The sequence below is a fragment of the Natator depressus genome, chromosome 3 (genome assembly GCF_965152275.1).
Source record: "Natator depressus isolate rNatDep1 chromosome 3, rNatDep2.hap1, whole genome shotgun sequence".
In the NCBI taxonomy this organism is placed as follows: domain Eukaryota; kingdom Metazoa; phylum Chordata; order Testudines; family Cheloniidae; genus Natator; species Natator depressus.
Window position 1 is genome coordinate 198,054,417 of NC_134236.1, and position 27,952 is coordinate 198,082,368.

At 44.5% G+C, this 27,952-nt stretch overlaps 1 protein-coding gene across 1 annotated transcript in view; it reads right to left on the reverse strand.

The window, feature by feature from the left end:
* SPTLC3 (serine palmitoyltransferase long chain base subunit 3) overlaps positions 1-27,952 on the reverse strand; it is a 133,565-nt gene that overhangs the window by 76,606 nt on the left and 29,007 nt on the right. The window contains exons 2-4 of the mRNA XM_074947176.1: positions 9,407-9,598; positions 6,687-6,841; positions 1,037-1,185 (exon numbers count right to left, since the gene is read on the reverse strand). Coding sequence (XP_074803277.1) covers positions 1,037-1,185; positions 6,687-6,841; positions 9,407-9,598 — 496 coding nt within the window. The remainder of the gene's footprint in view (positions 1-1,036; positions 1,186-6,686; positions 6,842-9,406; positions 9,599-27,952) is intronic.

Here is a 27,952-nt window from a genome sequence, read left to right on the forward strand (position 1 = left end):
ATTATCTGGCTCGGCATTATCTGCTAGCTAGGTTCTGCCACTGTGACTCTGCCTAACCAACAGAGTTACAGTGTTTATGATTTCATTTCTAGAATAAACGCGATTGTTTAAATACTAACCAAAGACTCCAGAACTGGATATCTGAAACCAGGTGGGTAGCAGGAGGAACCCGTCAAGAAGCAGTATTGCTTGGGAAGGGACGGGCCTAGTAATGCCGCCAACAAGCACATTTTCCCCCTGCAGTCAGACCCTTGTGGAAAATTGAAATTTGTCAGAAAAATTGATATTTTCCCACAAATGTTTTTGATTTTTTGCAAAAAAAAAAGAAAAAAAAAGGCATTTTCCATTGGAAAATTATTCGGATAGAAAATTCCTGATCATTTCATAATCAGCAGGAACACTGAGCAGATCGAGAGATTTCAGGCTCCCATGAATACACACTGCTAGTCAGGTTTCTGTCCAAACTTTTTAGTACGATAACTATGACCATTAACAGAGATCTCCAGAGGAGACAACAACAACTGATAACCAAAAACTCTGGAGACTTGCAAGTTGTAACATGTAAAGTTATGCAAGTTACCAAAATTACTCAAAACAGCTTTGAAAAGACACTACAGGCTCTCTTTGCAATCAGAAGTAGCTGACAGCAGAAATGGGTAAGGTTAGCATGCCTTAGTTCTATATTTTTGCACTACCCGCATCATACATAAAAGAGTTCCAGAAGACTATTTCTCCACAGCTGGCCCGGCAGGGAAAGAGCTTCTGAATAGCAATGCAATTGGAGTTGCTTTCAGATGGAGGCAGATGCACCTTTCTTGGATGATAAGCTAGCACATGGGACAAAAATCTACTCAAGCTTTTTAACAATTACATAATATTAAAAAGAAATTAACATTCCTTTTAATAGCCAAGCAAGGAATAGTTAACAAGCATAGAATCTTACAAATATCCAGTTTCATCATAGCATCTGTGACAACAGAACAACCCATCTAGCAATAGAAACCATAGCAGCAATTTAGCAGTTTACTCCACTTACCCATTTCCTGCCTGGTACTGCATACTCCTGTCCCATAGTTCTGTAATTCATCTGCCACTGTTTTCAAAGCATTAGCATCTGTTTCTGCAAAGCCGAGGTAGTTATAAGAACCCATGTTGATTACATCCTTGATAGTTCTTCCAGTAAACCTACAATTAAAGCAGATTTTAAAGAAGAAGGCAATAAATAAATAAGTATTTATCCATCAAGTTTTGTTTTATTGCCATATTCCAACTTGGGAAATTACATTCTGTATACTTATAGTTTCCAATTGTTTTCTACTTCACTGGGTCAACAGAGGAGGTCACTTACTGTAACTGGAGGCTCTTTGAGATGTCGGGTGTGCACGTGCGCCATGTAGCTGAATTGAAGTTTTTCCAAGCAATGTCTGTTGGCCCACACATGCACAGTATGCCTCCTTGTCCTCCCGACCAAAGGTATAAGGGACAGCGCAGGTCAATACCACTCCCGCTCCTATTCGTACTGCAATGTGGTCAAGTCCCAAGCAGAGGGGATGGAGAACAAGTAGTGGAACAGAGATAGGGACCACATATCTCAAAGAACCTCCAGTTACAGTAAGTAACCTCCTCCTCCTCTTCTTTGAGTGATGGTCCCTATGTGTATTTCACACGTGGGTGACCTGTAATCAGTGATCAGTGTGGTGATGGATGCAAGGAGGCTACTGGCAGAGCCATTTGCAATACAGCTCGTCCCACGGCCTTGTTCGTGGCTACTGCATGATCCAGGGCATAGTGCGTTGTGAATGTGTGTATGGAATGCCATGCTGTGTCTTTGCAGATGTCTTGCCACAGAACGTCCGCTAATCATAGAATCATAGAATATCAGGGTTGGAAGGGACCTCAGGAGGTCATCTAGTCCAACCCCCTGCTCAAAGCAGGACCAATCCCCAACTAAATCATCCCAGCCAGGGCTTTGTCAAGCCTGTGAAGTGGCTTGTGCCCATGTAGAATTGTAATGCCCCTGGGAGTAAGCTGTAATGCTCCCAGGAGAGGGGAGGTTTGATATCTTGTAGCATTCCAGTATGCAACCTGAGACCCACTTGGAGATTCTCTGTGAGGATATGGTTTGGCCCCTTGATTTTTTCTGCCAGGGCTACGAAGAGTGGTGAAGACTTTTGAAAGGGTTTAGTTCTTTGTAGGTAGAATGCCAGGGCCTGAACGACATCGAGGGAGTGTAGTCTCTTGTCTGTAGGGGAGGCATGTGGTTTTGGGCAGAACACAGGCAAGTGGATGGATTGGTTGGAATCAGATGGAATTCTGACACAATCTTGGGGAGAAATTTGGGATGTAGTCTCAAGGAAACTTTGTCCTTATGGAATACTGTGTCAGGAGGGCCAGCCGTCATGGCTGCTAGTTTACTGATCCTTTGGACACAACCTGGCCACTTTTATGAAAAGAACGGGCCATGGTATAAGTTGCCATAGGTTCAAGAGGTAGTTTCATGAGGGCTGAGAGGACGAGGTTAAGGTTCCTCTGAGGTGTGGGTTTGGTGAACAGTGGGAAGGTTTTGAGCAGGCCTTTCATGAATTGTACCATCTTGGGTATGTAAAGATGGAGCATCTGTCCACTGGGGGAAGGAAGGCCGCCAAGATGTACATAGATAGAGCTGAGAGCTGAACCCAGTGTTTTTAGGGTAAGGAAGTAATCTAGGATGACCAGAATGGTCACTGTGTCTGGTGAATGGTGGTGGCGGCAGGCCCACTTCAGGAAGTGACACCACTTGGCTTGATAGCATGTTTTGGTTGATTCTTTTCTGCTCTGGTTAAGGATCTGCTGCACTGGCGTGGAACATGCACGATCTATGTCAGACGCCCATCCAAACACAAGGGTGTGAGGTGAAGTGTGCTCAGATGGGGATGTTTGAACCTGCCCTGATCTTGAGTGAGAAGATCTGGGGACAACTGGAGCCTGACTGATGCATGGGTGGAGCGCTTCATGAGGTCTGTGAACCAGAACGGTCAGGGACGGTAGGGTGCTGTGAGGATGATGGTGGCTCTGTCCCGACGCAGTCTCCTGGGAACCTGAAGCAACAGGGAAATGGGGGCGGGGATGGGGGAGAAGCATATTGTAGGTGGCCCATCCATGAGAGCAGGAGAGCATTGCCCTGAGAGTCTCTTCCCACAGTGCCCCTGGAGCAATACAGGGGGAGCTTCCAATTTACATATGACATAAAGAGATCCCAGTTGGGGGTACCCCACCATGTGTAGAGGTTGGTCAGTAATGCGTCCTGTAGTTCCCATTCGGGATCAATGTGGAAAGTCCTGAGCAGTGTGTCTGACAGGGAATTCTGGGAGCCCAGGAGATATGCAACTTCTGAGGTCACCTGGTTTCTGATGCACCAGTTCCACAGTCTGACCAACTCCGAGCAGAAGGAGCGAGATCCAGCCCCTCCTTGTTTGTTGATGTATTCCACCGTGGCAATGTTGTCTGAAAAGACTTGTATGTGGAGAGCATGTAAGAGGGAAAGAAAGGCTTTGCAGGTGAGGCAGACTGCCCTGAGCTCCAGCACATTTGTGTGTTTCCTGGCTTCCCATGGTGTCCACGTGTCCTGCATTGTTTGGTGGTCCAGGTGGGCACCCCATCCCATAAAGGAGGTGTCCGTCATGATGGTGGCCTTCGGAGCGGGAGGGCTGAAGGGGGTCTCACTCATGACCTTGGATGGACTGGATCACCAAGCAAGAGGGGTCAGAATGTCCAAGGGGACAGTGACTCTGGATTCGATGTGATCCCTGTTCAGCTTGTAGGTCAGGAGGAGCCAAGTCTGTAGGCACTGCATGTGGAGTCTTGCAAAGGGCATCATGTAGGCACAGGCTGCCATGTGCCCCAAGAGGAGAGGCATTGGTGGACTGTCGTGCGGGGCTAGCGGCAGATGTGAGCATTTAGGGAGCTCACTGTGGCAAAGCCTTCTGCCAGGAGGAAGGCCCATGCAGCAACTGAGTCCAGTCTCATCTCTGTAAAACTTATAATCTGTGTAGGTGACAAAATGGACTTGTCTTCATTCATGCAGATTCCTAGGGAGGCCAAAAGTCTTTGAAGAGATTGGGTCATGGAGACAACTTCTTGTCATCATTGTCTCACTAGGAGCAAATTGTCCAGGTAAGGGAATACTGTGGTACCCTGGTGTCTCATTTGAGCCACTATGATCGTGAATACCTTTGTAACCATCTGCAGTACCCACTATGCTGAAAGGAAGAAAACAAAACTGGAAGTGTCAATGTCCCACCTTGAAACAAAGGAACTGCCTGTGGAACAGATGGATGTCTACATGGAGGTATGCATCTTTCATGTCAAGAACCGTGAACCAAGCTTCCTCGTGGACAGAGGAAATCGATGCCAACATGATCATGCAGAATTTCAGCTTCCTGATGAATGTAATTTAGCTGTTGAAGGTCCAGGATGGATCTCCGGCCTATGCCTTTTTTTGGGATGAGGAAACATGATGAATAGAATCCTTTCCTTTGGGATTGTGGGGGGAAGCCCTCTTTCACACCCTTGTAGAGCAGGGAGTCGGTTTCCTGCTGAAGAATCAATTGGTGGGAGAGATTCTGGGTGTCTTCAGGTTGCCCATGGAGACTACGGAGGGACCCGGTTTCATAGTCAGGCCTGTTCTGTCCGCGTGATGTCGAGGTGGCACCATCGGAGTATTCGGAGCTGCACTCGTAGACGCGCACTCTAAGAGTCCTGATACCAAGGTCACTGGCATTACTGATGGATCCTGCTTCTTCTTTGTCTTACCCTCCAGATGTGGGGTCGTTGGCACTGCTTCCGTGGGGTCAGTGAGTGACAGCTTACCCGACCTGGCATAACTTGAGGAGGGAACACATCTCTTATGAGAAGTACGCTGCAGGGATCTGCTCTTGTGCCCGTGAGAGTGTTTTTTTCTCTCATGGTGGGACTTGTCCTTACTTTTCAGTGTTGGCGGTTACACACCATGGCTTGTGCTTGGAGAGGCACTGCTGGGTTGTGGCAGCTGCTGTACAGGGGGGTCTCCCTGGCCAGGATCTGAGTGCATTCAGGGCCTCATCGCCTCTTCCATCAGGAACTTGCAGAGATGGAGCTCACAGGCCTTTCTGGTTCTGGGCGGGAAGGACTTACAGATGGTACACTTTGCTGAGATGTGTGCTTCTCCCAGGCAGTATAGGCACCATCACTAATAGAAAAAGAACGAGGGCAGGAGACGCAGTTCTTGAAGCCTGGGATCCTAGACGTAGTCCATCAGTGATGGGGGGTTGAGTGCCCTGACTGGGGAGTGCTTCTACTAAACTACAACTATATCTACTATATTAACTATCCTAACTAAGCTATAGAGTAAAACTAAGTCTAAATTATTTACAGTAGAGAAAGGCAAGTCTCTCATCTGGTAAGAGCAAAGGAGGATCAGGGTTCCAACTAAGTCCATGTGGCAGTAAGAGGGAAATGGAGTGGCATTGCCTGGTACAGCCCCATATACCTTCAGTTGGGAGCATGAGGAGATGTACCGCACATGTGCGGGTCAACAGACACTGCGTGTGCAACCACGTGTGGAATACACACAGGGCCCATCACTTGAAGAAGAACTGTTGGCTTCCACACAATGTTTGCCACATTCCATCCTACAGGTGACTGCATTTCAGAGTCGAGTGAAACAGTGCCTGTATATATTGTATGAAAATTGCCTTTAGGATTGTTTAGCAGGAACAATGTACATTTGACATATGCTTATCTGCTTCCCAACTCTGTTGGACCATCAGAGGCATGGCTTCCATCAAGCTGTATTAAGAGAGCCAATACCAGAGGAACAACCATGCATTATTCATTGGAAAAAAGAACAAGGAGACATGTCAATGTAATTTCAATAATTTGAAAAATAATCCATAAAACCCACATGCTGCAACACACCCAATATCTTTCTAATACGTGTGCTTACTTTTTCAAAATATTTCAGCAACCATAGTATAAACAGAGACACTACATTCGTTTTCACTATAGTGCATTTCTACCTCAATTTCAATAGAGTGAAGTTCAGTGTATATAAAGCCTTCAGTTCCAGGCTTGGAATTCAATACCAAAGAATTGGTGCAGATCCTTGTGTGTAAATCAGAAGTCTAATCTACACAGCACAAGCAATCATTTTTACAACTGTGCTTAAGAAAGGCTTAAACCAAACTGGGTTATAAGAGAGTTTGGCTGAGCAGTGTGGATGGGTCCAAACTATGTTATAAATGCCTTTAAATCTCTTTTAGGTTTTTACCTGGGTTAAAGCAATTTTTTTTTAAAAAAGCCCATTTGCAACATAATTTGGCCTCCTTCCATGCTGCCCATCCAAACAGTTTAGAAGCACAGTGCTCGATCTTCAGCTGGTGTAGAGCCACTGACGTTAATGGATGAAGTGTTAAATGCTGTTGTTTGCCCTTTGTAGATGGGTCAGAAGTAGAAAACTACTATTTTTGTAAAACCAGTAAATCTACAATTAAAGCAGATTTTAGAGAAGGGGCAATATATAAATAAACAAATAAATATTTACCCATCCAGTTTTGTTCTGTTGCCATATTCCAACTTGAGAAATTACATTCTGCATACTTATATTCCCATTATAGCTTTCTACTTCCCTGGCTAAAAAACTGTTGGTTGCTACCTGTAGCCTGACCCACCTAAATGTCCAGTTGAAATCATCTGTAATACGTTCCATCAGGTCAAACTGTGGCCCTGGGACACTGCAGATTGGACGGTTCCAATTATCTCGTATTCTCATGTAGAGGTTTCTTGTGTAAAAGTTCTCAAAATCTTGATAAAGTGGCACAAAATCCTGGTTTGAAAACAAATACAGGGTTACATTTCTAGGGAAGTCACCATCTTATGTACTTTATTTATTTAAATTAAAAATGCAGACTAATTCATTAAGAAACTGGTAGTAATACAAGCCTAGTAGCAGAGAACTCACAAAAGGGTCTAATATTCTGAAAGCTCATACCAGGAGGAGACGTCATGCCAGATACACACTGTGAAAGTTATTTTGAAAATAGAGAGGTTCATTATAATGCAGAGCTTCTAGCAAACATGGGATAAAAAGCACATCATAATCCATAAGAAAATGGATTCATTAGGTATAACCTGAAAACCTACCATGATTTATTTTGATATTGTCAGCCTAGACTAGAAGTTCCCACCTCAGTTTATACATGCCTTCTTCTTGTAGGGCGTTGACTTTGGTTGACAAATACTTAACCATGGGTTATATATATGTTGCACCACAGTCACACTAGTTAGCAAATACATACATATGAAATATTAGAATTAACAGAATACACAATGGTGTGGTAAAAAGATTTTACTGAAATGTTTAGGATCATCATTATTCACAAGTGGCCAAATCACAGAGGACATATCAAAAGTGTGATAATGAACTCTTTATATCCTGCTACTTCATTATGTAGCTTATGCTGCTTTTAAAAAAAACCAAAACCCTCAAAACCCACCCCCCATTTTAGGGACAGAAACATCTTCCAGATTTTTTGAATGGAGTTGGTATGCTTTTCTGTATCTTTCCTCCTGTAGCTCCAGGTCCCTTGACTCAAACTACAGAGAGCTCAGAAGAAGAAGGAAATTATAAACTAATCAATTTTAAATCCATACTAATGATTATAAAATAGCTTTTCTGTGTATCACAATGCCATGACTTTAGGGTCACGTATCTTGGGCCTACCAGGGAAAGAAACAATTCTTGGGTGTCTTGTTGGAACATGGGGATCCCTCACTTATTTCTAGCCCTGATCATTCACAAGGCTTTGAGTGGTAAACCTGCCACCAGTCCAAAAATGAATATGGTCAGTCCTGGCCCTCAGACAATGTAATTTTGGGGTGGGGACAGGTGAAGAAGGAAATATTTGTGATAATATATGGCCCATATTTGAAAGCTGCTCAGATTGTTAGAAATAGTGCCCTCATGGGAATCTAAGGGATCAAGCATGAATTGATCATCTGTAGCTGCTTGGGATCATTCATGCTTCCACTTCCTCTGGCAGGTCTGCTTTAAATTGTCTGGATCAGTATCAGACAGACTGGTATTTGATATGGATATGGTCAGTTTAAAACAGACCTGCCAGAGGAGATCGAAGCATGCATCTAAGGCAAACTGTTTTTGTTTTGTAGCTGGAGCAGAAGAATCAGACTAATTTATGATCTACTGGGCAAACACACACCCTGGGATGGGAATCTGCCAAACTACTCTCTGTGGAGTAGCGAGAGGCAGCACGACAATGGTCTCAGTTTTAAAAGGGGATAGTATCATAATATTGTCATTATTGTACACTGTATATCAACAGTACTCCAGTGTATTCCCCAAAACTATGCGGGGGTATCATTTATGCATGTGTTAGCATAACAGACTTAGGGTGACAGCAATCCCCGAATTATCCAGGAATAGCACTCCAGTTTCCAACAATTCTTATAAATCAGAGTTTTATATTTTGGCATCACAGCTTATTTTCTGCTTGATGGCTACCTATGTGTGAACTTCATTTGTATTTACCATCTCCTGTGTTTATAGGAAGAGAACAAGTCACGGTCTTAAAATAGCAGTTTGCTAAGAACTTTTAAAAATACATACTCTTAGGTTAAAAATGTTGATTACTATGCTAAAGAATACCATACGCCCGAGCTTTGTTCTTTCAAGACATATTTTAGCTTTCAAGCAAATATAAAGCTCTTGATCCTGCAAATTGCCACCCCCTCTCCTTCTATTATTATGGGCTGTTACGAACAAAATTTCTTTTTGGACAGATAGAAGAGGAAATCCAGCTCCTGGAGAGGCCAGCCAGATGGATTTGTTAGTGTAATGAGAAAAGATAAGAAACAGAGCTACTGGGTATGCCAGGAGTTTAATATATGAGCGTACACTTGGAGACTGCCTCGACTCCTGTCTCAAGGCAAGGTCAAGCAACCAGTCGAAACGGGCAAGGAGATTGGGGGAGGGGAGGTATAAGACACACTAAAAGCCAAAGAAAAGCCCGACCTTGGCCAGAACACAACCTCACTCCTTACCCTTCCCATGGGACACAAAAAAGTTGGTACCAAAGCCCCCAGACTCACGACCCTCCAAAACGGGACATGACCATAAATTGTAAGGGGTGGGACCGGGGCATGCGCTACAGGTATAATTAAGCCTGCTAAGAAGGAGGAAGTGGGAAAAACAGAGAAGGGAAGGCTCTGCAGCGTACAGAGCTATGGATATGCTTGCTTGATTAACCCCAATAAACATCTCATTGCTTGCACTTCAGATTTCTGGTCTTCTGCTTTCTGTCTGCATGATAGGAACCAGGAGAGGGTGAAGGGAAAGCCCTTAACACAATACACTAACTTTTTTCATACATACTTTCTGTTCTTCTCTTTCTGCAGCAAGGCTACATCTTTCTAGTCCACAGGCTCTCATAAAATCTCGCAGGTAGCCAAATATTGTTCCAACGCCAAAACCCACATAAGTCAAAACAGCAACATACATTGGTGCTTGTTCAAAGTGTTCATTAAACGGCCTTTTGTAGAGACCTCCATTTGATATGCCGTTTTTCTGAAAATACAAAATAAGAATCTGTGATTAAAACATTTCAACTGGCTTTAAAACCAAAAATAATTTGCTTCAAGACCTCAGGCTTTTAGATGCAATCTCTTCCTATAATGTAGCATGGATTAGCAGAGGTGTATCCTCACAGCATTAGACCTGGCAAATTCTAAATTTAAGGAGGATTACTTCTTATGCTGTAGTCATTGTTATAGGTTCTAGAAATAAGACAAGCAATAACAGGCAAGGGGGCAACCTGGGCTTGTAACTTGAGTTAGCTTACAAAATTGAGATTGCAGAATCTGCCAGTGTTGAAATCAAGGGCTGTTATTTGTGTCCATTTAATAAAATTTAATTTTTTCCTGTGTATAGAAAAGATACTTCTGCCGGACCCTGACTGAAGGCTTTGCAGGCACCAAGAGAAATGCATAGATCCACTTAAAAAATTAGCAGAAAGGGCAAAAATCAATAATGGTGCTAAAGCTGCTGATGCTCGATTTTATTTATGAAAATTTTATAATTTTTACTTGAAAGACAGAGAGAATGAATTCTAGCTATAAACACATACACATATATTTTATATACACACACAAACACTGATTTGCTCTTGAGGAATTTGCCTCTACCTCATGTTGGGATTGTAAGGTTACAATCCAACCCTTCGTTTATAAATGTAACAAATTTTGGGTCACAAGTCACTGAATTACTAAACATCCAAGATGAAGGTTTGACAGGCTAAATCAATACTAATCAAAACTGATATAGCAACATGATCGGAAATATGGATCTTATCAATACCTACAGTTTCTATCTGTGCTGCGAAGAGTATGGAAATTCAGAAGAATATCTAGCAGGTAGTGAGGCAGTGTGACCTCTCTTCAAGCCAGAAGGGGAGGAACCACGCTCTGTGCACAAGTGGGGGGAGCCAGGCCTGCCTCGCCCCTCCCGCTGGAAGTACTTCACTGGGACAGGAAGTATAAAGGGCGGGGCCTCCTGCTCATTTGGGGCCAAGACACCAAAGGAGGCAGATGAACCCTGCTTGCTCCCGGATGCTGACCCTGCTGCTGAACTCAGTGATGCCCTGCCCGCTGGGGAGCCCACTTCTGCCACAGACCTGCTGGGCCTGCCACAGGCCACCTACCCAGAGGAGGCGGAGGACACCCTGCTGTTCCATGTACACCCCAAGGGGAGGGGAGGAAGTGGCCCAGAGACAGTAAACCTTAGACTGGCTGCAGCTTCGCCTGAGGCACGGCCAGCGTGTTGTGGTTGGGATCCTCGCTGACTCAGTGGCAAACCACTCTGCCACTGTTAGGGCCCTGGGTTGGGGTCCGGTGGAATAGGGTGGGTCCGGACCACACCTGCCACCCCACCTCTGGGGTGGCAGCTTCCCCTCACCAGGCCCAGTGGCCTGTGCCTATCGGTTGTGTGCTGGAGCCAGGACACCCTACCCCTGGGGTTTCCTCTGGCTCTGCTACAAGAGCCCAGAACAGATTGACTACTGGGTTTGCTATCTCTGCCTCCATAGGCGAGCGCTAATTGACTGGTGGGGTTGCTCCGCCCTGGACTGAAGGGCTTGGAGCTGTTTAATGCTAGTGTTGGCCTGGGCCCCTGCCCCAAGGGCCCCGAGGCCATCGACTAAGGTGGGTGCAGCACCTGCTTGAAACGTCCAAGGGCCCTAGACGGTTGGCTGCACAGCCCGTTAAAACGGTTGGGATGCTAACGCCTATGCTGATTCCCCTGATATGAGGTGGAGGCCCTGACAACGAAGTGAGGTGGTGGTGCCTCCCTCCGAACTAGAGGGAGCGGGACACCTGCCCCAGCACTACAAGCCTCAAACATGTTTAGTGAACTGGAAGATTAAAAAACAAAACCAAAAACCCCCCCATATTTCCACTAGGTCAGGTTTAAATGTTGCAAAGTGTTCTGCATTCTTCAATGTATGTAAAGTATTTATTGTATGAGTCTTCAAGATGGGTTTATTTGTTCCTCATCCCAGGATTACACATTGCCAATACTGACTCATGGCCAAAGCTATTGTACCATGGTACCATCCACTCCAGCATGGTCACATACGTGGGTCAGCTGCACATTGTGATTAACTGTGTGAAAATTAAAGGATGAGTACTGAGGTGTGGCCTCCAACCATGAAGGTCAGCCTTAGCAACACCAATGGAGATCTCCATGCCATGTTCTGAGATTGATAAAGCCTACCACAAACTAAGGCTAGACGGTTTGTGGGCTACATGACGAGCACAGCAGATCTAAGTGAAAACATACTTCTATTATTGTCACCTTATATCTCAGAGCAGGGACACAAGGCTAGCAGCTTTGAAGGAGCCATCCTCTCCTTCCCCCACAGCTGTGGCATTATATTTAAAACTTGTGTAGTGGTGGCAGTTGAGACCTAATCATAGAATATCAGGGTTGGAAGGGACCTCAGGAGGTCATCTAGTCCAACCCCCTGCTCAAAGCAGGACCGATCCCCAATTAAATCATCCCAGCCAGGGCTTTGTCAAGCCTGACCTTAAAAACTTCTAAGGAAGGAGATTCCACCACCTCCCTAGGTAACGCATTCCAGTGTTTCACCACCCTCCTACTGAAAAAGTTTTTCCTAATATCCAACCTAAATCTCCCCCACTGTAACTTGAGACCATTACTCCTTGTCCTGTCATCCACTACCACTGAGAATAGTCTAGATCCATCCTCTTTGGAACCACCTTTCAGGTAGTTGAAAGCAGCTATCAAATCTCCCCTCATTCTTCTCTTCTGTAGACTAAACAATCCCAGTTCCCTCAGCCTCTCCTCGTAAGTCATGTGTTCCAGTCCCCTAATCATTTTTGTTGCCCTCCGCTGGACTCTCTCCAATTTTTCCACATCCTTCTTGTAGTGTGAGGCCCAAAACTGGACACAGTACTCCAGATGAGGCCTCACCAATGTCAGATAGAGGGGAATGATCACATCCCTCGATCTGTTGGCAATGCCCCTACTTATACAGCCCAAAATGCCATTGGCCTTCTTGGCTACAAGGGCACACTGTTGACTCATATCCAGCTTCTCGTCCACTGTAACCCCTAGGTCCTTTTCTGCAGAACTGCTGCCGAGCCATTCGGTCCCTAGTCTGTAGCAGTGCATTGGATTCTTCCGTCCTAAGTGCAGGACTCTGCACTTGTCTTTGTTGAACCTCATCAGATTTCTTTTGGCCCAATCCTCCAATTTGTCTAGGTCCCTCTGTATCCTATCCCTACCCTCCAGCGTATCTACCACTCCTCCCAGTTTAGTGTTGTCTGCAAACTTGCTGAGGGTGCAATCCACACCATCCTCCAGATCATTAATGAATGTCATGCAGCTTTTCACATCTCCAATTCTCTTCCTCTGTGCTGGAACTCCATGGCTTCAGACTAGTCTGGGTCCCTCCAAGGCTGAGCCATCTCCAAGCTGGCCTGATCACAATCACAAAAATATGAAAGAGAGAAAACCTAGGAGAAATGATCCAGTAGGAAATGGGAATATTCAGCCATTGGTAGAGAACGCATTGGCTAAAGCTCCAACCCAGTGGACAAATGACCCAGGGCAGTCTTTCCTCATTGGCGGTGGGGTCTTAGTGGCAATTTGTTTCTCATTTGCCTCCATCACAACACCCTTCACTAACTTAATAAAGAATTCTGCCCCCAAGCAAGACCACTGTTGCTTCCATGAGAGCAGAGCTTTGAAGAAATGAAAAAGATCCTGTCTCTTCTACTTATCTTGCGCAGTCTGCAGTCTGAGCAAGAGATTATTTTATAGACAGGCGTACCTGAGAAGAGCCCAAGCAGTCCTGTCACAAGAATTCCGGTCTTTTTATCTGACTAGAGAGCTCCTACCCAGAGAGGTTACATATTCTGTAGTGGAGAAAAACATCTCGCAATCCACTGGACAGTGAGAGCCCTATACTATTCATTCCTTGGAATCCCATTCATCTTGGTCAAACAAGCTCTGTTCAAATGGCTACATGCCATGAAGGGCTCCATCCAAGACATTATTTGATGCCAGGTAGTTAAGTTGGATATCAGCCAGGAACATTGTCTGCCTCAAGCTCTTATGGCCTTCTGTTCCAAGGGTCACAAAGGTAGTTGGGGTAGGGGAGGAATGTAAAACACACAAATGTCAGGTAAGTCTCTTCAAAGGCATTTCCAGCCACTTGGGCAGCGATGGGAGATTCCGACAGTGAGGGGCAAAGATTTTGCAGCATTTGCCAGATCTGCAGCTCCCCTGCTCTCTCATCCAGAATCCTCTACTTTCTTTGCCATTGTCCCCAACCCAAATGCCAGTCAGACGCAGAGGAGAAAGGGCAGTGCTTGCACTCTTAGTCTTTTCTTTTGATACAGCAGTAGTGGTTCCTGCAGGGCCCACTGAATTGTGGGCCCGACGCACCACTAGTAATGCTGGGTTTGGATTTACCCCGCCTGGCTTGTGTCACACACACATAAGTCTTCATGGCTAAAAATTTGGGCCAGGTCCTCAGCTGGTGTAAATCAGCCTACCTCCTTTAAAATCATGGAGCTAGGCTGATTTACACTAGCTGAGGATCTGGCCCTCATTCAGTAGTTTCACACTACTCTTTGCCATGAGTATAGTCTCAGACAAATATTACAGTACAAGCATTAGACAAGTGCAGAGCTATGAAACCTTTTCTAAAACGTATGAACACAGCAAGGCTTGTAGAACTAGAAAGCTGCCAACAAGGGCTTGTCTACATGGTGCGGCAAATCATGCCAGAGGGGAGTGATTTGTAAAGTGCACTAATGTGCTGTGCTCTAGCTGCCCCATGTAGTCCCTGTGGGCGCACTCTAAAAGGTACCTAGTTCATGTAAATGTAGTCCTGTTTGAAACTGGGTACCTTTTAGAATGTGCCCGCAGGGTCTACCTGGGGCAGTTAGAGCAGAGCACGTGAGTGCTCTTTGCAAATCACATCCCCCTACAGTGCACTTTGCTGACGCTGTGTAGACAAGCCTTAATTCCTTCCCGTCTACCTTCATTTTGCTTTCCTCACTTTATTTACCCATGCCTCACACAGCAGAGCAAAGTTCACTTGATTCCCTTTCAGAGTAAGAACTGCTCGACTCTAATAATTTCTTCTCTCTGACTCACCCCACCCAATGCCCTCAACTGCAGGTGTCTGCAGAATCACTTGACGTCATACCCGTTCCTCATATGTTTTGAAACTTCTGATGCTTATGAAAGACAGAGAACATATTGTTGTGTAACTTGAAAAAAAATCTCACTGGTGATTACACGGGAATCACAAAACTCTTGGTATTTGCAAGCCTTTTCAGAACAACAGAGGTAAAAGAGCTGCATTCACAACTCACCTACAACAAACCTGAATTTGCCCCCACAAGCCTTGGGTAATTCATGGGAGCAGCTAACTCATATATAAAAAAATCGTTTCTAAAGTTAGACACTTCTGCTACACAGTACTTCCGAGCCAAGCAAGTATCCACAAGAGATGCAATCTCTCCCTTTCTTTCAATTGCATTTTTCCAAATATTTTTATTGGATGGGAATGCATTTTTAGTGGCACGTCCCCTACCTATAAGAATGCTTAACAAAAGGAAAGACATCATATTTTGTCAGTATTTCTGCCTTTCACAGACAGTGTGTTATCTTGTTACAAACAGGTCTTGTCAACCAGGGTTGTCATTTTATTTTGAATTAAAAACAATGCCCAAGAACCACCACCATCTTTAATACCAGAGAAGCTAATTCTCACACTATTGCAGGCTTTGCCTTTTCAGCACCTCTGCCCCAGACCAAGCTGAAACCCCCTATATTGGCTAAGGATTAGCCTGCCCTTTGGAGACTAGATATCTTCAATTAATCTGAGCAAGGGATCTCTGTCATCTCTGCCAAGGCATTTAAATGCCACCCACATACACTACCAGTAGTATTCAGTTTACTAGTCAAATAACCAAGGGTTAGAGTCACAAAGGAATATAGGTGTGGCAACACTCAACTTTGCCATGTCTCTCTTTCAGCCACCTATAAAATCACTAGCATTCATGAAGCCTGAGTTAGGCACTTAAACTCCCTATATAATAAATGGGGCAAGATAAGTACCTAAGACTGGGATTCACAAAAGCCAGCATGCTAGGGAGCTCCCAACCTAAACTAAGTGTCCTAAGCCCTGCCGCCTGAAGGAATTCATTGCCTATGTCCAGGATGGAGGGAGACACCTTAAGTGACACACAATTAACAAAGGACAGGCAACACCAATCTTATAGGGCTTCATCAGCTTGGCTGAAGATAATAGACACAGATTAGTTAAAGACAGCATCACTACGTAATTGAACCCTTTAATAGCCTCTGCCCAACACCAACATTAGTAATTCAACAAGGAAAGAGCGAAGCTATTGCACTGATGTTGGAACACATAACAAAATAATAGTTAATGGAGGCTTATTTTTTATTCACAAAGTGGATTATGACCTGGACTTGGTACTGCAAATCATTTTTCCTTAATTGATGCTAGACCTCCAGCAAGGCTATTGACAGGTAGCTGTAGATGGAGAGTTAAGAGATAATACAGTATTCATCTTACAAGCAGGGCGTTATCATTTCAAAGTTATGCTTTTGGACTTTGAAATGTTCCCAGCACCTTTCATAATCCAATGAACGTTGTATTGGCATACCTGATTTAAAAATCCCCTCTCATTTGCCTATTTGGTTGTAGTTTCTACAATGTTTGGTCAGCATTTGCAGAAGCAATGGGACCTTCTCATATTGAAGGAACAGGACTGGATATCACAACTCCAGTGTCACTTATGTAGATGAGAAAAAGAGCGCTCTCCAAACCACGTCTTGTTTAGAAGGGATAAAATCTGATCCAAAAAGAGATGAAACTCTCTAATTTCCCTCAACTGACAGAATGTAAAGTAGATCTGTCAATAGCTGGGATTTACTGATTATTACAGGAAATTGATCAAAGACTATGTTAATCTGGTTGATCTATTTGTAGCTTTCAGTAGGGAGAACACAGAATTCAAGAGGGCTATGCAACATCAAGAAATATTTGATGAAAACAATCAATCACATGATTTCGACATCTGTTCAGAATTTCACAGATTTCAAGAAGCTGTTCCAAATGTACACAGACACCTATGACAGTGCATTCCTATGGAAGAAGGCTGATGAGAGGACAGTGATTATTACTGATGTAATCCAAATGCTATCTGAGAGTGAGCTTTCTCAGTCAGAGGCAGAATACCATGGTCTTAGGGGCCTCCCTAGCATTGAAGGAAAACATGTATTGCTCGTCACTGTCTGAAGTGGTTGATGATAGTTCTGTCCTGTAAGGAAAACCATCAAGATGCAGACTGAGTATCAAGGAATTTGATGTGGATCTACTTAAACTTGCCAGGACAAATGCCGTACCCAATATCTTCCCCAGAAATCTATTCCTTGATATCCTTAAGATATAGTTTAGTTCCACAACGAGTGTGGATTGTAGCTCTGAATCTTACATGATCAGCAAAAGAATCATCCCTGAAAGCAAAAGAAAACAAAACAAAAAACCTGAAATAACTTCAATCAGAAGACCCAATAATTAGAAGTGTTATTGACACAGCTCCATATGCTTCCATTGATCTCCACCAGTACTGCTTAAAAGATAGGGTATCGTTTACTGTAATGACATGGAATCATTTCTGATACAATCACCCAGGATGTCAGTTCAGATCAGGTATGCCAGAATCTTTAACAGGAATACTGTTACTAAGGCTTTGTCTACACTACCGTGGGATCAACACTGCTGCGATTTAGGGGAATCTAGAGAAGACCCGCTAAATCGATGGCAGAACGCTCGCCAGTTGACTCTGGTACTCCACTGGGAATGAGAGGAGTAAGTTAAGTTGATGGGAGAGCATCTCCCGTCAGCCCAGTGTGGTGTAGACACTGCAATAAGTCGACCTAAGCTACATCTACTCCAGCTGTGTTATTAACATAGCTGGAGTAGCGTAATTTAGGTCGACTTACCGTGGTAGTGTAGACAAAGCATAAGCTAGGGATGATCCTAGAACCATTGTATCTACAAGTTGCCAAAACAAGAGTTTCAACAGCAGGTATTTTGACTAGGAACAAGAAAGTATCATTGACTCACATCCTAAACAGCGAAGCTCAGTCAATTAAAAGCAGGTTCATATATGGTCGCGGTATGTGTACAGTGCCCCCGACTGTATGCAAGAGAATGGTCCCTGCTGAAGGCTCAGAGAAAACATATACCTAATAGAGAAACAGCCTATATAGACTGAGGGTAAAATTTTCAGAAGTTCCCAAGTGACTTAGGAGCCTAAAACATACATCAACACAGCAAAAAAAGACCTGTGGCAGTGGGTCTCAAAGCCTGGGTCAAATGACTTGGGCTCACACTGCAGGCCTAAAAATAACAGTGTAGATGTTCAGACTTGGGCTGGAGCCCAGGATTTCAAACCTCTTGAGGGGGAGGGTCTTGGAGTCCGGGCTCCAGCCCAAACATCTAGACTGCTATTTTAGTCCTGCAGCATGAGCATCCTGAGTGTGAGTCAATTGACTCAGGTTCTGAGACTCATTGCTGAGGGTTTATTTGTTTGTTTGTATTTTTGCTGTGTAGCTGTACTCTCAATCCCATTGACTTTTAATGAGATTTAGGAGCCTCTCTCGCTTCAGTAATTTTGAAAAATGTTACCCTAACTGAACAGTATTAATTGTTTCCTCAGGTGCATCAAGCTTGTGCAAGCAACCCTTCCTCTGCACTTCCCACAAGCACAAATTTTATAGAGGAATACCCTTGCTAGTGAACTTTAATCGAACTACAGCCAAACTTCTAGGCACACAGTACAAACTCACAGCAGAATACGCCTTCTGAGGAATCAGACACAAAGGTGTGAATAGTACTTACACAGGGAATTGTCATATTAATTGGGACCTGGTCATTTCTACAACTTGCTTTCGATTTCAACACTTTTCCACAGTCAAGCACAAGTGATAATCCAGCATATCTACTATATGGTAAAATTATTCCAGATCCACTTAACCCAGTCTTCAGAAGTGTCCTGAACATGAACTATTCTATCGAATACTATGGGCCTAGAGATGAATGACGATCATGCTAGAAATGTCTTGGACCAGTTCCAAATAGAAAAGCATCATTAGAATATATATCCAGGAGAGAAGCTGTTTTGAGTGTAAAAGACTTCAACTCCAATGCAGCTGTGGTTTTACTGCAGCTCCCTTCCACACCTCCACAGGTATTCAGCAGGACTGATTATATTGAATAGTTATTTGAGTGAAGATGCTACTGTCTACATAAAATGCTCAAGTATATTAATATTGAATTTGGGACTTGGCACTTCTCCCAGTAAAATACATGGGAGTTCTGCCACCAACACCACTGGGTAGAGGAACAACCTCCTACTCCCTTACAACACTTTGCAATCTTTACAGTGAGAGATCTGAGATTTTTCAGCCAGGAATAAGATAGCTGTATCTGTCAGAATAAGCGCCTTCACTCTGTTGAAATGCACAGCTGAATTCAGACATAGAGACTCTATACTAAATTCATCTAAGTAACTGAGGAGGTGGCTCATGTAGCCTGTCCCCAAGATGCGGCTTGAGTTTCTACCTAGTGCTTGCTAGTTAGAGTGGCCTTTCCCTCTCCTTGCATGGATTGCATCCTGGATTGGATTCTTTTTTGTGACACATTGTGCCTCCACCCAAGATGGTTCCTCACTGTGCCCAGGACACATGGGGTGCTGTGCCTTGGGAAAATGAATGCTGCTGCTAAGAGGTACGGGAGTATAAAAGCCAGCACAGAATGAAACTTTGAAGTGCATCAACAGAAACCCCAGCAAAGAAATGACCCACCCAAAAATAACAAAAAGAATAAGGAGTACTTGTGGCACATTAGAGACTAACAAATTTATTTAAAATGTGTTTATTTAAATAAATTTGTTAGTCTCTAAGGTGCCACAAGGACTCCTCGTTCTTTTTGCTGACACAGACTAACACGGCTACCACTCTGAAACCAAAAATAACAATGTAACAAAGGGGGACTTTACTGAGAGCAGGAAAATAGGACCTGGAAAGGAAAGGGTTAACTAATAAGTACTACAACATCAACAAATCAACCAGTTTCCCACCTCACCACACTCTCAATTCTTCCTGAGCGCCAGCTCCCTCCTGGCTCCATTCCAGGCAGGTAGTACACAGAGTATGATCTGGAGAGGAGTGCTCCAGCACCATGAATGCTGACTGGCTTAAACAATTCCCCTCAAAGGGCTCCCCCTCATAGTATCTTTGCCCCTGGGTGGGACAGGGTCCCCTCCTGGCTCCCTAGTCTGGAGACCAGTGAAGGTCTTAGCTGGCTCTTGGCAGCCAGCTCTGTGTCCTGTCACTCTGGATGCTAATCTGACTCAGGCACTGGATACCATGGCAGTTCAAAGACTCCCTGATCAAAACCTTCCTGATCTGTTCTGCTTCTCTCAGCTCCTAAACCCAAAACTGAAACTAAAACTAGTCTCTTTGTTTCTGAGCAGAGGCGAATTAAGATATATTGGGGCCCTGGGCACAAAGAACATTTGGGCCCCTCACTCTCCCACCTTCCTGGCAATGGGGCCCCTCCCTCTGCTCTTCTCCTTCCTCACAAGGCCCTGCCCCTTGGCCTGGCCAGAAGGCAGAAGTCAGGCCATGCTAAGAGCTGTGCAGGGAGCCCGAGCCACTGTGGGGAGCTCTGGACTCTCCACCTGCCCTGGGCCGCGCGCCCTGTGGGAGCAGCAACAAGGGCTAGGGGCTGCTCTTGGGCACCCCAGCCTCCTACCCAAGGCAGGTGCAGGGTCCAGGGCTCCCCACAGCTGCCCAGGCTCCCAGCCTAGGCAGCCGTCCCAAAACTGGAGAGGAAGGGGGCTTCATCAAGTGGCTCAGCCAGCCCCGCACAGGGGAGGGGAGAGGGCCAGCTCTGTGCGGGGGGAGAGAAGAGGAGCTCGGGCCAATTCCAGGGGGGAAGGGGAAATGGAGGGGGGTTTGGTCCGGTCCGGCACAAGGTGGGGGGGCCTCAGTCCGGTGCGGCCGAGGAAGTGGGGGGCCCTCCGTCTGGCGTGACACAGTGTTTAGGTGAGCCGTTCAGCCAGCTCTACCTAGGGGTGGGGAGAATATTGCTCACAACGTTTCCATAGGCTTCTGGCTGGGCTGGAGGAGGGGCCTCAGGGGGAAGAGGAAGAGCTGAGTGGTAGGAGAGGAAGAGCAGGGGGCAGGGCTAGAGTTCCAGCCGCTCCTGCGGGGCCCCCATGGTTGGGGCTCTGTTGGCCCGTGCAGTAATCTGCCACTGTCTCTGAGGCAGGCTGATGGGCTGATCAGCTCTGGCTCATCACTGGCCCAGCACATCCAATTTTAAAAAAGGGCTCCAGAGGTGATCCCGGCAATTGCAGGCCGGTAAGCCGATTTCAGTACCGGGCAAACTGGTCGAAGCTATAGTAAGGAACAAAATTGTCAGACATATAGATGAACACAAATTTTTTGGGGGAAGTCAACGTGATTTTTGTAAAGGGAAATCATACCTCACCAATCTACTAGAATTATTTGAGGGGGTCAACAAGTATGTAGACAAGGGGGATCCAGTGGATATAGTGTACTTATATTTTCAGAAAGCCTTTGACAAGGTCCCTCACCAAAGGCTCTCAAGCAAAGTACGCTGTCATGGGATAAGAGGGAAGGTTCTCTCTTGGACTGGTAACTGGTTAAAAGATAGGAAACAAAGGGTAGGAATAAATGGTCAGTTTTCAGAATGGAGAGAGGTGAATAGTGGTGTCCCCCAGGGGTCTGTACTGGGACCAGTTCCATTCAACTATTTATAAATGATTTGGAAAAAGAGGTAAACAGTGAGGTGGCAAAATTTACAGATGATACAAAACTACTCAAGATAGTTAAGTCCCAAGCAGACAGCAAAGACATCGGACAGTGACCAGTGGTGCCAGAACGGGGGGGGGGAGGGGCTTGCCTGCTCACTTTTCACAAGAGCGGACCTCTCCCTATTCCCCTCTTCTTCCCCCCCGAGGCCTCACCCTCCTGCCCCCCAAGCTAGGCCAGCATGGAGTCCAGCCAGGGAGCCCGGGCAATTGTTGGAGTTTCGGTGGACCCTGCACCTGCCTGCGGTGAGTGTGGGGGGTCTGAGAGCCCCGGCCATGTCCCTGCCCCCCAGGCTCCCTGCCCGGCCGAGGGCAGGAGAAGGGTCCGTGACTCCATGCCAGCTGCCCGCATGGCTCTCTCCAATGCAGCTCCGGTGGAGGGGGGATGTCTTGGAGCCTCAGCCCAGCCATGGTATGAGCTGGGCAGGCAGCTGTGAGGAACCACAGCACAGACCCTCCACCTGCTGTGAGTGGGGGATCATGGGGGACAGGGACACAGGCTGGGGGCTGCTTGGGCCCCCCGCCCAGGGCAGGTGGAGAATCCACTGCGGCTCCCCACAGCTGCCTGCCCGGCTCTTATCAAGGCTGGGCAGTGGTTCTGTGCCCACACCCCCGTCCAGCTAGAGCCAGGTCAGGGAGAGCCGTGCTGTCAGCTGTGGGGAGCCTGGGTCCCTCCACCTGCTCTGGTGAGTCTGTGCTGCAGCTCCAGAGCCCTGCACAGATACAAAATTTGTATCCGCACCCTATCCGCAAAAATGGTCCACGGATATCTGCAGATTTGCAGGGCTCTATAGATGGACCTTTGGTCTGACCCAGTATGGCCGTTCTTTTTGGCCTTAATGGGAGTTTCTAGTCCATTCTGTCCCCACCCCGGACTCCAAACATGCTGGGAAATGGAGTCCGAGGGCTCTGGTACCCATTATTGTTTTAGTCCACAGAGTAGGACCCCCTAGAGGCTCAGTGCAGCGATCCTGAAGCACTACATCCAAGCAGGGGTTACCCTGACATTGTGTCACTTGAACATTTATTTGATGAATTTTCACTTTTAGAAACAGAAAAGATAAAAACTATTTTGGCATCAACCTTCATTTGTGAGAGGATGACCTTATTATTGATGAGTCTGTGGAAACCCTAGAATTACAGAGGACGAGCAGTCAACACAGAATCTTTTAGAAACTGAATATTTGAGGGGAACACAAAATAAAGAAATATATTGATTTTCTCTGCCTTTGTGGGAGAAGAGTGGTATCGTAACCCTTGAACCAGCGAAAACAAACTCCTCCATTCCGTGCTCGAGGAACCCAAATATTATGACCCCTTTTTTTTAAGCCCTCTATATCTACTAACAAAGACCCAGCAGGAATACTGCTGGGAATTGTAGCTATGTAATGCACTTTATTAGCCAAAAAGGAGGCAACTGAAACAAGGGGAAAAAAAAAAAAGGTTTACGAGAATTTACAGAACCTGTTTGATCTTCTAAATAGTGCCATCTTACAGAATCATTTGCCTGCCAGAACCTGCTTGTTACAGACATTGGCCTAAAATAAGGTAAAAGCTTTATGGACCTGGTTATTACTCTCTGTGCGGTCTAGAACAAAATAAAGAGGAACCAATCCTGTCATTTTAAATAGCAAGCATCTTTCCACTCAATGGTCATTTACAGTCTATTTCAGTCCTCATCCTCAGCAGCATTTCATCCCGGGAGCAATGTACCTCACAAACATCATCACTGGGCTGGGTTCATTGCTATTATTTCCTCAAGGAAGATGATTGTGTTAAGACCAAAAGATCAAGAAGTTAGTGCTGTGAAATAAGCGTCCGCAGGCCAGCAGTACAAAAGACACCTCTTTTCAGGTTTCAGAGCAGCAGCCGTGTTAGTCTGTATTCGCAAAAAGAAAAGGAGGACTTGTGGCACCTTAGAGACTAACAGATTTATTTGAGCATAAGCTTTCATGAGCTACAGCTCACTTCATCGGAGTATTATTAAATCATCATAGTACAAGAAGCACTTTGAAGATGAAAGGGTTTGCATGCAAAAATTGTACAGATTTCACCAGTAGCATTTATTAGGAGCATTTTCTATGTAGCCACCTCCATCAGATGAGATAGGAAATATTTGCCACCAAACAGGGCCATTTCAGAACAGGCTTCATTCCACAGAATGATGAAAGTTTGCCTTCTAGCAGTAGGAGCAGAAATGATGTTTTTGAATGCAGAAGGCTGGAAGGGTAGAAGATATATTCACAGACAATATTAAGGAGGAAGATAAGTTGTATAGGCCAAAAGACAACAGTACACAAGAAAAGACATCATATAGGATATAGATTAACTAAGGAGAATATTCTACCATTAAATTAACTTTGGAAGGTTATGTAGACACTCATCACATACTTATTCAAGATTCCTCTCAGCCTTGGACAAGGGGATCTCAGCTTCTACCCCTGCATACTCGCCAAGATTCCAGGAGCAGTATCTGTTATATACTCCAATGGATACCGTTATAAACATAATGTCCCTGCACCAAATTAAACTTGAATCAAAGGTTTTTGGGGTGCATAGACCCCATCCCTAAGGACTGGCTATTTGTCACTATCGTGGCACTCTAGGAGTGCTTGGAACTTCACTGACATCCACACATGACTTGAAAGAATTTCCTTTGGAAAACTTTTAGGGTCAATCAAAAACATATGATGTGGGAGGTTTGGGAAAGACCATAAACCTGGAGAAACACCATCTGTTTTGTAAACCAGGTAATTTCTGAAACTTTTATAATGCCTATTATCTAATATTATCTATATCAACCAGTATATAGAAGAATAAAAATCAGTTGCTATGCTTGATCTCCCGTTGGCTGGCCATTTATATGTTAAAGAATAACCGGGAAGTGAGATGAGCATTCAGAAGTACCGGTGCAGCTGCTGCTCCATCTGCCATTACACATAGTGAATTCAGTATCTACTCAAATTAAGGTAAGTGGGGAGCAAGAGGCAACACATGGAGTATAACTGCTTACCACAGAATCACTGGAGACAAAGGGATTGAGGGCACTGCGCAAAGAGAGACTTATACAGGTGAAAACCCAATGCACTAAATCAACAAACCAACCCTGAGTGCCTATGAGATGCCTAAGTAAAAGTAACATTTGCATGGATCACAACATCTAATTGCAGCATGATTATTTCCAATGAACACACAGACTTTTGGATTCATATTTTTTCCTTGTATCCCCCCCCAACCTTTAACCATCTGTTAACTCCTATCTTATACTTGGATTGTAATCTCTTTGGGGCAGGGCATGTCTTTTATTCTGTTTATACAGCACCTAGCACAACAGGGTCCTGGTCCATTAATATATAATAATTTGAATATTGCAGCATCTCTACTAATCATTCATCCCAGTGTTTTGACTATGTATAACTTTGTGGGGGGGGGGGTGGGAAAGAGAGGAGAAGATTAAGCCCTATCACTCAAAAGGACTTTAGCTTGTTTAGTTCTGTGATGTGTGATATTATTCTCAGTTCAGAAAGTGTGTCCCATAAATTCTGTCATTCAGGAACTTGTTTTATCAGTTTTATATCACATGGAATTTATGAGAAGTTGACATTTGATTCGGCAAGCTGCAGAATGTGACTGAATGGACAGACACTTTATGATGCTCAAACTCAGTGTTAGTAAATGGGGACAGTCTGAATTTTCAACAAAGATCTACATGGCATGATCCACTAATACAGTTACATGCAAGTTAAGTCATTCTGACTCAGCAAACCCACTTGGCCAGAGAATTCATTAGTATAAAATGCAGCTCCCTACAAGGTTTTTTTCCTCGAGGAGAAACATTTACAGATTTATAAACTGATACTACACAACAGGCTGGAATGGTTGAATCATCAATGGATCCCAGGGCTTCACCCATGGTATTGTGCAAAGGCCTGAAACAGAGCCAAAATTCTGCACAGATGACAGGTAGAATAATAGTTTAATGGTAACAGATGCATATGCTTTACCAGAATGCTTGTATCTCTGGAGTTCCTGGCACATGGCAAATAGACATCACAATCCTCAATCTTGACAATTTAAAATTACAGATGCTGTCTCAAGGTAGCATTTGTCACTGACAGAGGAAAATAGCAATTTTGAGGAAAGCTGCCAGCAGTGCTTAATGCACCAGGAACATGTATAGACTCACAGACCTCAACTATTGCCTTCACATTGTTGATCTCATTTTTGTGTTGGCATCAAAATAATTTGATCATCTTAGGGATCTGAGAGTCATGCATAGACTAAACAAAGCAGGAGTCACGGCAAAGCACAAATGATCATGGATTGTAATGCTCTACAATGACAGCTGAGTAGGTTAGTTTATTCTGGTCACCTTTAGTAATTTACTAGTTCTCAAGATTCCACAAGTGTTTATTTTGCAGTGCTACATAAATCCAGGAATCTGAGCCTTGCTCCAAGTGTACTATCCTAAACACATACCTAGATTGGAAAAATCTGCTCACCCATATAAGTATGAATCTTTTCTGGGCAAGTGCCATCAATTCTGAAGAACCTAAGCTTTCATTTAAAAAACAAAACAAAACACCCGCCACCTCTGAAAAACCACTGGGCTGCAAAGAAAACCTAACAAATGCATATAGAGTGTAAGCTAATGTATTGATACTGTCCTAGTCTGAAAATGCACAGCTCTGGTGCTTCTACTGGAGTGTGGGGGTGAGACAGCCACTGTGGGCTCTGCATGTGTGTGAGACTTCTGCCAAAATTTCCCTGCCATCCCAGCAGCAAGCTGTGTGCTTGACAATCTCGTTCACCAGCAAGGAGTGGAAGTGTTACCTAGAAGCCCTGGATCTCTATTTTTAAGGGGAAGGGGAGGCGAGGACCACAGTGTCCAAAGTGCTACTGCTTCTTTAATGAGATGGGGATGAGGTCCGCTGCCCAGACCCTGCTGGTGGGAGGGGGGAAGGTGGTAAGGGACCAGAGCAGGGCCTCAGCTGCTATTTTTACAGGTGGGGAGAAGCAGAGGACCTAGGTGTAAGAGGAAGAACAGTTGGGAGGACAAGGCCTTTTTAGAACAGGGCTAATGGCATCAAAAAAAGGAATGCTGTCCAGAGCTAGGGCAAATTCATTTACTGGGGATAAGGTAACTCAGCAGGGCAGAGCATTTTGAGAAAACTAACCCAAAACAGTAATTATGGGTTGCCTCAGCTACTCACATATGTACTGGTCATACAGTATGTCACAATGGCACAAAGTTTAGAGAAGCATTTGTTCAACACCTTCAACAATTGCTTGTTGGAACAGCTAGTTCTGAAACAGACAATAGGCCCAAGTTAAGAGCACCTCTCCTAAGTAAGAGACAGGAATTTGTTGAAACTGTAATGATAGTTGGGCAATTAATTAACAATGCCTACAGCACAATTAGAGTTCATTATCCATGGGAGTCACATCATACCAAAAACTCGTATAGGAAAAACCACACTGGATGAGTATCAGTGGTCCATTTAATATCCTGTCACCAATAGTGGCCACTATCAGCTGTTTCAGACAGAGGTGCAAGAAATCCTGTTGTAGGGTGGTTACTATAACAACACTGGATATTCTTGTTCTCTGTATAAATGTTTAATCATCAATGCTATCCTTTGGCAAAGAGTTCCACAGGTTAATTTTGCATTTGCTAGACAAAAACTTTTGGTGGTTTTTTTTCCAACTTTTTATTAAGGCAAAGTTACAGTAAAACATTAACATACAACATCATACATTACTTATTACTTATTCAGGAACAGGTTAATATTCAAAGAACCTGGCTAAAGTTTCTGGCTTTTTGAATTTTTCACCTTTTAATTTCAGTGACTGGCCTCCTGGTTTTATACTATGCGAAAGGGGTGAATAGAAGTTAATTCCCTATACTGTTAATAATTTTGTATACGTCTATTATGGCCTCTCTCTAAGTTAAACAGTTCCAATCTTTTCAATCACTCTTTATTTAAGAGGGTTTTTTTCACATCCCTAGACATTCTTGTCACCTGTCTCTGAACCCCCTCCATTTCTGCTATGCCTGTTTTTGAGATGGGTTGACTAGGATGAATTGCTTTACCTCAGGCGATAATATAATTCCTTATGCACTCTAGCATTTTATTTGCTTTTTTGATTGCTGCTGCACATTGAGCAGAGAACTCCATTGAGCTATCCATAATGCAAAATTTGGAAATGATACAAAATTACTTAGGTTAGTTGAGATTACAGTAAGCTGTAGATAACTCTAATGGGATCTAACAAAGCTACGGTAGGTGAATGGGCATGGCAAATGAAATTCATTGTTGACAAAAGCAAGGTAACACACATTGGAAGAAATAATTTGAACTAATGATGCCTAGATTTTAAGGCCAGAAGAGACCATCATGACCATCATGATCGCAGTCCACAGAACCTCACCCATCCACTCCTGCAATGC